Source organism: Canis lupus, chromosome 5 (genome assembly GCF_011100685.1).
Source record: "Canis lupus familiaris isolate Mischka breed German Shepherd chromosome 5, alternate assembly UU_Cfam_GSD_1.0, whole genome shotgun sequence".
Lineage (NCBI taxonomy): Eukaryota > Metazoa > Chordata > Mammalia > Carnivora > Canidae > Canis > Canis lupus.
In genome coordinates, this window is record NC_049226.1 from 43,983,415 (window position 1) to 43,998,626 (window position 15,212).

Genomic DNA, 15,212 nt, shown 5'->3' on the forward strand with positions numbered 1-15,212 from the left:
ATATTGTCTTGGTTAACTGGAGCTTTATAGTAATTCTTAAAATTGGGTAGTATCAGTGTTTTATTCTTCAGTAATGTGTCAGCTATTCTTGGTCTTTCGACTGTCCGTATAAACTTGAGAATCAGCTTGTCAATATCCATAAAATAACTTGGTTGGACTTTGATTGGGATTGCACTGAATCTATAGATCAAATTGAAAAGCATTGGCCTCTTAACAATATGGAAACTTCCTATCCATGAAAACTTACTTGTTTGGATCTTCTTTGATTTCTTTCCTCAGAGTATTGTAATTTCCTCATGTAGATCTTCTACATGTTTTGTTAGATTTATACCTTAAGATTTAACTTTTTAATGGTAATATTAATAGTATTATGGTTTTTATTTCAATTGTTCATTACTGGTTTATAGGAAAACCATTGACTTTTGTATATTAATCTTGTATATTGTGACCTTGCTATAATTGCTTATTAGTTGGAAAATTTTATTTATAATTTTTTAAAAGATAGATTTATTTATTTATTTATTTATTTATTTATTTATTTATTTATTTGAGAGAGAGAGAGGCAGAGACACAGGCAGAGGGAGAAGCAGTCTTCGTGCTGGGAGCCCCATGCAGGACTTGATCCCGAGACTCCAGGATCACACCCTGGGCCAAAGGCAGGCGCTGAACCACTGAGCCACCCAGGGGGATCCCCCAAATTTTATTTTTTTATAATTTTCATGGGATTTTCTACATAAACAACTGTGTCATCTACAAAGTTCTTTTTCTTTCCAATTTGTATAACTTTTATTTCTTTTCTTTGAATTATTATGTTAGGACTTCTAGTATGATGTTGAATAAAGGTTCCTAGTCTTGTTCCTTATCTTAGTGGGGAAATTTTCGAGTTTTCACCATTAAATATGAAGTTATGTGGAGGTTTTTCAAATCGAGTTGAGGAAATTCACTTCTGTTCTTAGTTTCCCGGGAGTTTGTTTGTTTGTTTTTTAAGATTTATTTATTTGAGAGAGAGGGAGAGAGGAGTTGTACGTGTGAATGGGAGGAGAAGCAGAGAGAGAAAGAGGCAAACCTCCCCCACTCTCCCACCTCCCTCCCCCCCCCCCACCTTCCCAGCCCCATTGAGCTCAGGGTCTATCTCAGGGCTCAATCCTGGGATCCTGAGATCATGAGCTAAAATGGAGTCAGATGCCTAATGGACTGAGCCACCCAAGTACCTCAGTTTTTGGGACTTTATATCATCATGGGTGTTGGATTTTTGTCAAAAGAGTTTTCTGAATTTAATGTGACTTTTCTTCTTTAGCCTGTTGATGGGATGGATGGATTACATTATTTTTAAGTGTTGCACTAGCTTTGGATACCTGGAGCAAACCCCACTTTGTTGGGTTGTTTAATTCTTCTTATACACTGTTAGATTTGACTTGCTAATATTTTGTTGAAGATTTTTGTGTTGTTCTCATAAGTAATAAATATTGTCTTGTAATTCTCCATTTTTGTAATGTCTTCATCTAGTTTTGGTATTAGAGTAATGCCAGCCTAAGACAATGAATTGGGAAGTGTTTCCTCTACTTGTTTTCTGAAATAGATTGTACAAACATTCTTTAAATGTTTGATATAGTTCAGCAGTAAAACCATCTGGGCCTATTTTCTATTTTGGAAAGTTACTAATTATCGATTCAATTTCTTTAATAGAGATAGGTTTATTCAGATGATCTGTTTCACTTTGTGTGATTTCTTGTCTTTCAAGGAATTGTTCCATTTCATATAAATAATCAAATCTGTGGACATAGAGTTGTTCACAGTATTTCCTTATTATTCCATTGGTTTATGAGATCAGTAGTGATGGACCTCTATTATTACTCATACTGGAAATTTATATGTTCTATTTCTTTTCTTGGCTAACATAGCTGATGATTATGAGTTTTATTGATTTTTTCAAAGAAATAACTTTTAATTTCATTGATTGTTTCTGATGATTTCCTGTTTCCAGTTTCCCTGATTTATGCTTTAATTTTTATATATATTTGTTTCCTACTAGCTTTAGGCTTATGTTGCTCTTCTTACTCTAGTGCCCTGAGATGGAAGCTTAGATTACTAATTTTTAGTTTTTTCTTCTTTTCTAATATATGCATTCAAAAGCTATAAATTTCCCCCTAAGCATCTTTTTGTTGCATCTCACACATTTTGATGTTATATTTTTATTCTAATTTAGTTCAAATATTTAAAAATTTTATTTGAGACTTCTTTGACCTATTTTTTATTTATGTATTTTTTTAACTTCCAAATGCTTTGAGATTATCCAGCTTACTTCTCTGTGAATTATAGTTTAATTCCACTGTGGTTTGAGAGCATATTTTGTATGATTTCTATTCTTTTAAATTCGTTGAAATGTGCTTTGTGGCCCAGAATGCTCTAGCTTGGTGAGCATTCCAAGTGAGCTTGAGAAAAACATGTATTCTATTAAAATAGTGTTAAAGTCTCCAATTATAACAGTGGATGTGTCTGATTCTCCTTGCAGTTCTATCACTTTTGCCTGAAATATTTTGTAGTCCTGTTTTTTTGTTGCATAAATGATTAGAGTTGCTGTGTCTTCTTGGAGAATTGATTTCTTTTTTATTATGCAATACTCCTCTTTATTTCTGATAATTTTTTTTTTTGCTCTGCAGCCTACTTTGTCTGAAATTAAATATAGCTACTCCATCTTCTTTTGAGTAGTGTTAACATAGTATATATTGTTCTATCTCTTTACCTTTAATCTATCTGTGTCTTTACATTTAAATTGCATTTCTTATAAATGATATTTTTTTAATGTGGACTGTATTATTATTTAGGCATGACAAGACCAACAGATCAGGACACTATTGCCATTGAAAAGAATGTTATACTCACAGATCTCAAGAGGAGGGGACATTCTATGCTGTGGGCTACATAGAGAAGCACCAGGATTGGTCAGGAGGCAGAAAGAATGAGGGGAAAATGTGGCCAAGAACGTTTGTTGTGGTTTCTGTTAGTAGAATGGGAGAACCCAATCTAAACATATGGATAATTAAAAGTCGAAACCTTTCTGAGCTGTGGTCATAGAGAGATGTAATAACAGAAGAAGGTCAAAGACATGTAATGATGTTGTCTCTCAAGATGGAGGAAGGGTGTGGGTGGCCTCTAGAATCTGAAAAAGAGGAACGCCTGGGTGACTCAGCGGTTGAGTGCCTGCCTTCAGCCCAGGGTGTGATCCTGGAGTCTTGAGATTGAGTCCCAGATCAGGCTCCCTGCATGGAGCCTGCTTCTCCCTCTGCCTATGTCTCTGCCTCCCTCTCTCTGTGTCCCTCATGAACAAATAAATAATAATTTTAAAGAAATAGAATCTGAAAAAGATAAGAAAATGAATTCTCTAGAACCTCTAGAAAGGAACATAACCCTATTAACTTTTTAGTTTTAGCCCAGTGAGACCTGTGTCTAACTTACTTAACTTTAAAATAATAAATTTGCATGGTTTTAATTTGCTAAGTTTTTGATAGTTTATTTTCTCATGAACAAAAAAACTAATGCAGTGGTATAGCATTTTTATAAAACAATAGTCAAATCGGACCTTTATCTGAGGGCTAATAATCTTAATTCAATTTGAATAACAATATATAGAGATATACATTACCTATGAGGTTATCACTGCTTATCTTCTGACAAACAGTATATTTTTGAATGGTTAAGAATTCCAAAATGAAATTGCACTACTGGGTATTTACCCCAAAGATACAGATGTAATGAAATGATGGGACACTTGTGCCCCAAAGTTTATAGCAGCAGTGTCCACGGTAGCCAAACTGTGGAAGGAGCCATGATGTCCTTCAACAGATGAATGGATAAAGAAGATGTGATAGATATATATATCTCACATTATATATATTATATATATAATTATATATCATATATATGATATATATATATATGATATATAATGGAATATTACTCAGCCATCAGAAAGGACGAATACCTACCATTTGCTTTGATGTGGATGGAACTGGAGGGTATTATGCTGAGTGAAATAAGCCAATCCAAGAAAGACAATTATCATATGGTTTCACTCACTTGTGAAATATGGGAAATAGTGAAAGGGACTATAAGGGGAAAGGAGGGAAACTGAGTGGGGAAAATTAGAGAGGGAGACAAACCATGAGAGTCCCCTAACTCTGGGAAACAAAGAGTTGCAGAAGGGGAGGAGGGTGGGAGGATGGGGTAATGGGTGATGGGCACTGAGGATGGCACTTGATGGGATGAGCACTGGGTGTCATACTATATGTTGGCAAATTGAATTTAAATAAAATATTTAAAAAGTATTCCAAAATGAGATTATATATGTATATGTTCTATGTGCTTGGTACATAAAAACTATTCAATAAATGTCTGTTGAAGTTGTTGAATATTGGAGGAAAACAAATAGTAATGACAAAATGGGATTTTTATAATGCTTAGAATACATTAATTGTGTAATACTATCTAAATAATTTTATCATTGCATCATTTTGTATTTTACAGGTAGTGAAGCTAGTTCCTTAATGGATATAGAAAATGTAATTCTGACTACAATCCATGAGGATGAAGAAGATCACTCAGAGACAATATTGAAATCTGACAAGTTTCGTCAGGACTTATTTTTTATGGAACGAGTTCTAATGGAAAATTTATTTCAGCCAAAACTTGCAGCTTATCGTCAGCTTCGTATTTTAAAAGGTATTTTCAAAAATCACATTAGGAAAACTCAAATAATAATAATAAAAAAGAAAATCTTAAATAATTAAAAGAATTAAATGGAGTTATTATTTCTAAATGTAACCTCCAGATTGGATTAACACTTACCAAAAGACACATTTGTACAGCTTTTAGCATTAAACATCCAAATAACAGAGTTCAAACCCCGCAAAAAGAGGTAGTCTCTTAAACTATAATCTTCATAAGCTTCCGTGGCTCTTTTCTCTCACCCCTGCATTGAATTATTTTCTCACATTTAAACCCCCTCTCCAGGGGATCCCTGGGTGGCTCAGCGGTTTAGCGCCTGCCTTTGGCGGAGGGCACGATCTTGGAGTCCCGGGGTCCAGTCCCACGTTGGGCTCCCGGCATGGAGCCTGCTTATCCCTCTGCCTGTGTCTCTGCCTCTCTCTCTCTCTCTATGTCTATCATAAATAAGTAAAAATAAATCTTTAAAAAATATATATATAAACCACCTCTCCATTGCCACTGATACTTTCCAGATTCTGGTGGTTATTACCACTCCCTAACTTTATTGTAAGGGCATTCTTCCTATGTTTATTGCTGCAAATCCCATCTCATATGTTCACAGAATATTTTGAAAGATTTTAGAGATTAATTCAACCTTTCAGTTTTTGAATAAGGAGGATGGAACATATAGAAACTTTCCAAGTGTAGAGTCTATGACAAAGGTAGGCATTCAACCAAGTTCTTCTGATCTCATCCCAATTCTCTTTCCCCTCTACTATCCTGGTGGGCTAATGGGTTTGAACCTGGAACTTAACTGTTAAAAAACCTTCAATAACTTCTCATTGCCTAGAATAAATGATAAACCCTAAGATTTCCCTTGTGCTATTTTCCAGTTAAATCTTACTTCCCATAAGCAGGCATTTTATCTGATATTTCTCATCATAGATGAACTGTTTTGGTACGTCAAAAAGTGGGATCATACAGTAAGTACAGTTGACTCCTGAACAAGGCAGGGCTTAGGGATGATGACCCTGGCACAGTTGAAACTCCAAGTATAACTTTGGACTCCCCCCCCCAAAGTTATCTACTAATAACTTACTGTTAACCAGAAGCCTTACCAGTAGCCTAGTCAAGTAACACACATTTTGTAGGTTGTATATATTTTATACTATATTCTTACAATAAAGCAAGCTATAGAAAAGAAAATATTATTATGAAAATCATAAGGAAAAGAAAATACATTTACGGTTTTGTATATACACTAACCTGGGCCAGGGTCAGTGACAGGGACTGCGGTCCTGGGCCCAGAATAGCAAAGTTCTGCAGTCTGGTGGCCTCAGCTCAGCAGTAGCAGCTGCTCAGTGGGCCCATGGGTAGTGAAGGCAGTCTAGAGGCACAATAGAGCTGTACCACTGCCTGGAGTTGTATACCAGGTGTACCACCTGAAAGTGGCCATTTCAGTTGCAGCCAAGCATGAGCACACTGGTCTTTAGGAGGCCATGAGGCAGGGGGCTACCACAGGGAAGAATCTGCACTAGACCTGCAATGAGACCAAGGCCTTTGGCCTCCCTGGAGCAACTTTGGAGCAAGTTGGTGGAGGACTCTGGGGGACATGGGGCTGGCTCCCTGTTCAATAGCATCCTTGCCTTCTGGGTGTGATCATCTTTAACTCAGCCTTCTGCCTGATAGCCCTCAATGTAACACCTGACCATCATATCCTCACTTAGGGCTACCTGCAGACCTTTCCTCAGGGGGCATCCCCAGGCACTTATATAGCAAGTTCTACCTCTGTGCCAGTGCCTTCTGTTCCATCTTTGGAGACTGGGGTGGGCAGTTATAAATAAATGCCTTGTGGCTTTTGCTGTTAACTAAAACAAAAACAAAAACAAAACAAAACAAAAAAACCTACATATAAGTGGACCTACACAGTTCAAACCTGTGTTTTTCAAGGGCCACTTGGATGCTTTTGTGTCTGGCTTCTTTCATTCAACATAATGGTTTTAAGACTCATCAAAGCTGATGTGTGATAAGTGGTTCGTTTTTTTTTTTCTGAGTACTGTTCCGTTTTATGAATATATCATAATTATTCATATATTCATTCCACCTATTTATGGATACCTGGACTGTTTCCAGTTTGGGGTTTTTATGATAAAGCTGCTATGATCATTTTTGTGTCTTTTGCAGACATATATTTTAATTTATCTTGGGTAATTACCTAGAAATGGAATTTTGGGTCACTGGATAGATGCACATTTGACTTTTTTAGAAACTGCAAAATACCTTTCTAAAGTACTTGTCCCACCTTATGCTACCACAAATAATGTACAAGATTACCAGTTGCTCCATATTCTTAATAACAGCTGATGTTGGCAGTTCTTTTAGTGTTGTTCTAAGGACTAATCATGTTGAATTTGTGCACTTTTTTTTGACCACTTACGTATCTTCTTCTGTGTAATGTTTGGTTGAGTCTTTTGCCATTTTAACTTATCTTTTCTTTTTTTAAAAAAATTAAGTTGTAGGAGCTTATTTTCATATATTCTGGAACATGCTCTTTGAAAGATACATGTATTACAACTGTTTAGTCTAAGTCAATGACTTCCCAATGTTTTTCTTTTGATAGCACAAGTTATTAATTTTGATGGAGTCTTATCTATCACTTTTTTCTTTTGTAGTTAATCTTTCCATGTCATTTTAAAGATATCTTTGCCTGCCTCAAGATTGCAAATATCGTTGTCTTCTTCCTAAACTTAAGGAAAAGCATTCAATATTTTATCATTAAATATGATGTTAGGTGTAATTTTTTGTAGCTGTCTTTTGTTGGTTTGAGGAAATTTCCTTTGCTTTCTAGTTTTCTAAACATTTTCAAGGATAAATGGGTGTTGAACTTTGTCAAGAGTACCCAGGATAGCCAACATAACATTGAAGGGAAAGAACAAAGCTGGAAGACTGACATTTTACCTGACTTTAAGATTTATTTTAAAGCTATAGTAGTCAAGGCGGTGTGGTATGGCAAAAGAATAGACACATAGATCAGCAGAACAGAATAGAGAGCCCCCAAATAGATCCACATAATTATAGTCAACTGATCTTTGACAAAAGAGAAAAGGAAATAAAATGGAGAAAAGTTAGTCTTTTCAACCAATGGTATTGAAAAAATTGGTCATTTACACATAAAATAAAGAATCTAGTCACAGACCTAATATCATTCACAAAAATTAACCCAAAATACATCATAGACTTAAATGTAGTATCCAAAACTATAAAGCCCTTAGAAGTCAACACAGGAAATAATCTTGATGATTTTAGAGTGTGGCAATGACTTTGTAGATTTAACACCAAAGGCATTATAAACTTCTCTGTAAAAGGTATTGTTAAGAGAATGAGAAATCAAGTCACAGACAGGAGAAAATATTTGCCAAAGACATATATGTTAAAGGACACTTCCAAAGTATAAAAATATTTCTTAAAAGTCAATAAAAAAACAACGTGATAAAAAAATGATCAAAAGAACTTGTTAACAGACACTTCCTCCCAAAAATATACACATAGCAAATGAGCATATAAAAAGACAACATCATATGTCATTAGGGAATTGAAAACTAAAACAACAATGAAGTGCCACTACATACCTATTAGAATGATGAAAATTCAAAACACTGACACCACCAAATACTGGCAAAGATATGGAACAAGAACTCTTATTCTGGGATTGCATAAAGTTTAGCCACTATGAAAGACAGTTTGTCAGTTTCTTACAAAACTAAACATACTGTTACCATATGGTCCATAATCACACTCCTTGGTATTTACCCATAATCACACTCCTTGGTATTTACTCAATACTTTAATACCCATAAAAACCTGCACACAAATGGTTTCAGTAGTTTTATTGATAATTCCCCAAACTTGGAAGTAACCAAGATTTCCCTCAGTAGGTGAATGAATAAATAAATTGTGACATGTCCAGACAATACAATATTATTCAGCACTAAAAAGAAATGAATTTTCAAGCCATGAATGGATGTGGAGAAAACTTAAAGGCATATTACTAAATGAAAGAAGCCAATATAAAAAGGCTATATATGGTATGGTTCCAAACGTATAGCATTCTGGAAAAGACAAAAATATGGAGATAGTAAAAAGATCTTTGATTGCTAGAGATTTGAGAGCTAGGAGGAACTAATAGGCAGAGCAATACAATTATTAGAGAAGTGAAACTATTCTCTATAATACTATAATGGTGAGTACATGTCATTGTACATTTGCCCAAACCCATGGAATGTACACATCAGGAGTTAACCCTAATGTAAACTATGGAGTTGGGTGATAATGCTTTGTCATTGTAGGTTCGTTGATTATAACAAATATATCACTGGTGCAGGATGATGATTCTGAGGGAGGCTATGCATATATATGGGTTTGAGGGTAGGGGAACTCTCCACTTTTAAGTCCAACTTTTCTGTGAGCCTAAAACTTCTCTAAAAAGTCTATTAAAGATAAAGCTATTAACATATACTTAAGGATTTAAGGAAAATAAGAATGATGAAAGCTATATACAGAACCAAATGGAACTTCTAGAGCTGAAAAATATAATACTTGAAATGAAAAGTTCACTGGATGGTTTTATCAGAATACTAAAAACTGCAAAAGGCCATTAAAGCAATAGGAACATTCCAAACTGAGGTAGAGAAAGAAGTAAGTCTAAAAAAATAAAGCCTCAGTGACCTGTGTCACAAGGTCATGTGACTTAACACATGATATTGGCATTGTAGTAGTGGAAAAGGAAGGAGGAGAAGCAGAAAAATATTTGAAGAAAGGGTAGTTGAAAATTTCTCATACTTGAACAAATCTTAAACCAATATAAGAAGCTCAATGAAACCCAAACAAGATAAACACAATGAAAAACACATTGAGGTACATCATAAATATATGTCAAAAAATCTTAAAAGTTACCAGATAAAAGATATTACATTTGGAGAATAAAGCTAATAATGACCTTATTTCTCATCAGAAGCCAGAAGACAATGCAATGACATTTTTACTGTGCTAAAAAATTCTACAGCTAGAGAAAATATCCTTCAGAAATTGAAGTGAAATAAAAACATGTTCAGACAAACAAAAGCTGAGAGAATTCATGCCAGCAGACAAGCATTGCAAAAAATGTTAAAGGAAGTTCTTCAGACAGATAAAAAAAAATAACAGAAATTATGATCTACACAAATGAATAGAGTGCTGGAATTAGAAAATGTGAGTGAAAGTAAGAGACATTTCTTACTATTTAAAATTTTTCCTTAAAGATAATTAAATTGTCAAAATGATCACAAATTTTATTTGGTAAAGCAAAGGACCTAGAATAACCAAGTCAATTTTGAAACAAAGAATGAAGTTGGAGGACTTACCCCACCTGATCACAAGTGATGATTACAAAGCTACAGTAATCTAGATAGTGTGGTATTTGTCTAAGGTAGATATATAGATAGCTGAGGTAAAATAGTGGTCCAGACATAAACACAGACTTATATGATCACTTGATTTTTGACAAATATGCCAAAGTGAATTAATTAAAAGAGACTATCTTCTCATAAATGGTGCCGAAACAATTGGATATCCATTTAGAGGAAAAATGAACTTCAACCCCCATGTCATATCATATGTAAATTAACTCAGAATGGACTATAGATTTACATATAAAAATTAAAACTATAAAGTTCTAGGAGAAGATAAGAAAAAATGTTTATGATTTTAGCATAAGAAAAGATTATTTAATACACAAAAATCCCAAAACATGAAAGAAAAAAATTGATGAGGCTTTTGTGGTAAAGTGTCTGGTCTTTGAATAACACTGTTATGGGGGAAAAATGCAAGCAACAGTCTAGAAGAATATGTTTACAACATACATCTAACCAAAGACATAAATTAGGAATATGTAAAGCCACAGCCTATAAAAAATATAGACAGTCTAATAGAAAATAGGCACAAGATTTGAACAGAAACTTCACTAAAAATATGCATTAATGATCAATAGACACCTTAAAAGGTACTAAACATAATTTGTTGTCAAGGAAATGCAAGTTAAAACCATAAAATGCTACTATATGCTAGTTGGAATGGCTAAAATTAAAAATAATGAAAACACCAAGCAAGAATATGGAGTAACTAGGTTTTTTATATATTGCCGTGGGAGTATAAAATTGTACAACCATGTTGGAAGTCTTCTGGGGAGTTTCTTAAGATAGTAAGTATAGATCCACTGAATGATCCAATTATCCTGTTCCTGGGTACTCACTCAAGAAAAGAAAACATGTCTGCAAAAAAGACTTTTATGTAAGAATGCTCATAGCAACTTTATTCATTAAGAGCCCAAAACTGGAAACAGCCCAGATGTCTATCAACAGGTCAATGGATAAACAAATGATGGATCACAACTCAGCAATAAAAATGAATGAACTACTTATATACATAATAACCTTGATGGATCTCAAAAACATTGTTGAGGGAAAGAAGCCACACACAAAAGAACACATACCAACAGACGCATTTATATGATATGCTATCACAAACAAAACTAAATCTAAGGTGATAGAAATCAAACCAGTACTTGACTGTGGTGGGTAGAGCTGAACTGGGAAGTAACAGGAGGAAACTTTTTTGGCTAATGGATATGTTCTCTGTCTTGACTGGTGTGTTTGCTACATTGTTGTGTGTATTAAAACTCATCAAACTGTACAGATAAAATCTATGTCAATGAATTTTCTCACAATTAAAAAATGCTGTAGTATTTATATTATCTTGGGTTCATTTATTTTATTTTAAGATTTTATTTATTTATTCATGAGAGACAGAGAGAGAGAGAGAGAGGCAGAGACACAGGTAGAGGGAGAAGCAGGCTCCATGCAAGGAGCCTGAGTGGGACTTGATCCCGGGTCTCCAGGATCAGGCCCTGGGCTGAAGGTGGCGCTAAACCACTGAGCCACCTGGGCTGCCCTCTTGGGTTCGTTTAAAGAGTGATATACCACTGATACTCCTAACAGCTATTGAGGTATAAGTGACATACAATAAATTGCACATATTTAAGGTTTACAATTTAATAAGCTTTAATATACCACCACAGTCAATATATACATATAATGATAAATAATGGTAATGAATGTACTCATCACCCTCAAATTTTTCTTCATGTCCTTTAGAATCCTTCCTTTCTATTTCTCCCTCATCCTCAGGAAACCACTGATTTGCTTTATATCCCCATATAGAATAGTTTACATTTCTTAGAACTTTATATTAATGTAATCATACATTATGTACTCTTAATTATCTGGCATCTTGTCACTGAGAAAAATTGCTTTCAGATTCACTAATGTAGTATGTATCAATAGTTCATTTCTTTTTATTACTGATGAGTATTCCATTGTATGAATATCCTGCACTGTGTTATTCTTTTAGCTGTTGATTGATATTTATCTACAGTTTGGGAGCATTACAAATAAAGTTAGTATGGATATTTGTGTATGAGTCTTTGCATGGACATTTGCTTTTATTTCTCTTGGGTCAATATCTAGGAGTAGAATAGGTGGATTGCATGTCAAATGTATATTTAAGTTTCTTCTTTCCTAAAATATGCCTTCTAAGCACTGCTTTAACTGAACCTCATAAAATTTGAAATGCTGTATTTGCATTTCATTAAAATATTTAAAAATTTCTTTTCAGACGTCTTCATTGACCCATTTTATTTATAAATGTGTTGCTTAATATCCACATATTTTGGGGTTTTCTAGCTATATTTCTGTTATTAATTTCTAATTTAGTTCCATTATGGTCTAAGAATATACTTTGATTTCTATTATTTTAGATTTGTTTAAGGTTTTTATTTGTTTGTTTGTGACCCATAATACGGTCTATCGTAAAAAATTTTCTGTGACACTTGGGAAAAATATGTATTCTGGTGTTTTTGGATGGAGTGTTTTATAAATATCAGTAGGTCAAGTTGATTGAGTGTGATGTTCAGTTTATCTGTATCCTTACTGATTTTCTGCCTACCTGTTCTGTCAGTTATTAAGCGAGGATTGTTAAAATCTGAGCTATAAGTGTGTTTGTTTCTTTCACTTTTCAGATCTATTGTTTTTTGTTTAATGTATTTTGTTAGGTCCATACACATTTTTGGGGGACTATGACTTCTTGGAGAATTGACTGCTGACTTTTCCAACTTATACAGGCAGAAATCTTGGGGATATATGTGGGGATGGATATTAAGGGCATCAGGTAATGATGGAAATAATATAAAGTTATATCAGACCAAATTTACTGATACGGGTCCACTAAGCAGAGATTATGGATTCAATGTTGTAGCTCAGGGGATTAGAAATGACTCTAATAGGAATTTGATCTGAATTTTAAAGAGAGAACAGCCAGAACACTACAGAGAGAAGGGTTTTCGCTTCTAGCAAGAATCATCTAGGGTGAAATTTACATGAATTGTGGTTGATATTCTTGACTCAGCCCTCTCATAGAGCCACTCTGCACTGAGCAAAATGACTAGAAGGAAGAATTCACTACAAAAGAAAGAAGCAGAAACAGTACTCTCTGCCACAGAGTTATAGAATATGGATTATAATTCGATGTCAGAAAGCCAATTCAGGAGCACAACTATAAAGCTACTGGTGGCTCTGGAAAAAAGCATAAAGGATTCTAGAGACTTTGTGACTGCAGAATTTAGATCTAATCAGGCTGAAATTAAAAATCAATTAAATGAGGGATCCCTGGGTGGCGCAGCGGTTTGGCGCCTGCCTTTGGCCCAGGGCGCGATCCTGGGGACCCGGGATCGAATCCCACGTCGGGCTCCCGGTGCATGGAGCCTGCTTCTCCCTCTGCCTGTGTCTCTGCCTCTCTCTCTCTCTCTGTGTGACTATCATAAATAAATAAATAAATTTAAAAAAAAAATCAATTAAATGAGATGCAATCCAAACTGGATATCCTAATGACAAAGGTTAATGAGTTGGAAGAAAGAGTGAATGACATAGAAGACAAGTTGATGGCAAGGAAGGAAGCTGGGGAAAAAAGAGAAAAACAAGAGACCATGAGGAAAGGTTAAGAGAAATAAATGATAGCCTCAGAAGGAAGAATCTATGTATAATTGGAGTTCCAGAAAGTGCCAAAGAGGGCTAGAGGGCCAGAAAGCATATTTGAACAAATCATACCTGAGAACTTCCCTAATTTGGGGAGGGAAGGAGATAGAGAGGTCTCCCCCCAAAAATCAATAAAAAACATTCAACACCTCAACATTTAATAGTGAAACTTGCAAATTCCAAAGATAAAGAGAAAAATCCTCAAAGCAGTGAGAGACAAGAGATTCTTAATTTATATGAGGGGAAATATCAGATTAATAGCAGACCTCTGCACAGAGACCTGGCAGGCCAGAAGGGCTGTCAGGATATATTCAGGGTACTAAATAAGGAGAACATGCAGCCAAGAATACTTTATCCAGCAAGGCTCTCATTCAGAATAGAAGGAGAGATAAAGAGCCTCCAAGATAGGCAGAAACTGAAAGAATATATGACCACCAAACCAGCTCTGCAAGAAATATTAATGAGGACCCTATAAGAGAAAGAGGAAGCCCAAAGAAATAATCCACAAAACAGGGAACTTAAATAGGTATTACGATGACACTAAATTCATATCTTTCAATAGTTACTCTGAATGTGAATGGGCTTAATGATCCCATCAAAAGGTGCAGGGTTTCGGACTGGATAAAAAACAAGACACATCTATTTGCTGTCTACAAGAGACTCATTTTAGACTAAGGACACCTACAGTCTGAAAATGAAAGGTTGGAGAACTATTTACCATTCAAATGGTCCTCAAAAGAAAGCTGGGGTAGCAATTCTCATATCAGATAAAGTTTATCCCAAAGACTGTAGTAAGAGATGAAGAGGGACACTATATCATACTTAAAGGGGCTATCCAACAAAAAGACCTAACAATCATGAATATTTATGCCCCTAATGGGGAAGCTGTCAAGGATATCAATCAATTAATAACCAAAGGAAAGACATACTTAGATAATAATACACTAATAGTAGGAGACTTAAATATGGCACTTTCTGCAAATGACAGATTTTCTAAGCACAATATCTCCAAAGAAACAAGGGCCTTAAATGATACACTGAACTAGATGAATTTCACATATATATACAGAACTTTTCATCCGAATGCAACTAAATACACATTCTTCTCAAGTACAAATGGAACTTTCTCCAGAATAGACCACATACTGGGTCACAAATCAGGTCTCAACCAATACCAAAAGATTGAAATTGTCCCCTGCATATTTTCAGACCACAATGCTTTGAAACTAGAATTCAAATCACAGGAAGAAATTTGGAAGAAACTCAAACACGTGGAGGCCAAACAGCATCCTACTAAAGGATGTATAGGTCAACCAGTATATTAGAGAAGAATTAAAAAGATTCATGGAAACTAATGAAAATGAAGATACAACCATTCAAAATCTT

At 34.9% G+C, this 15,212-nt stretch overlaps 1 protein-coding gene across 1 annotated transcript in view; it reads left to right on the forward strand.

Moving 5' to 3' along the window:
• Nucleotides 1–15,212, forward strand: part of DNAI4 (dynein axonemal intermediate chain 4) — a 100,749-nt gene that overhangs the window by 55,892 nt on the left and 29,645 nt on the right. Inside the window, 1 exon segment of the mRNA XM_038537175.1 lies at nt 4,525–4,719. Within this exon segment, the coding sequence (XP_038393103.1) occupies nt 4,525–4,719 (195 nt within the window).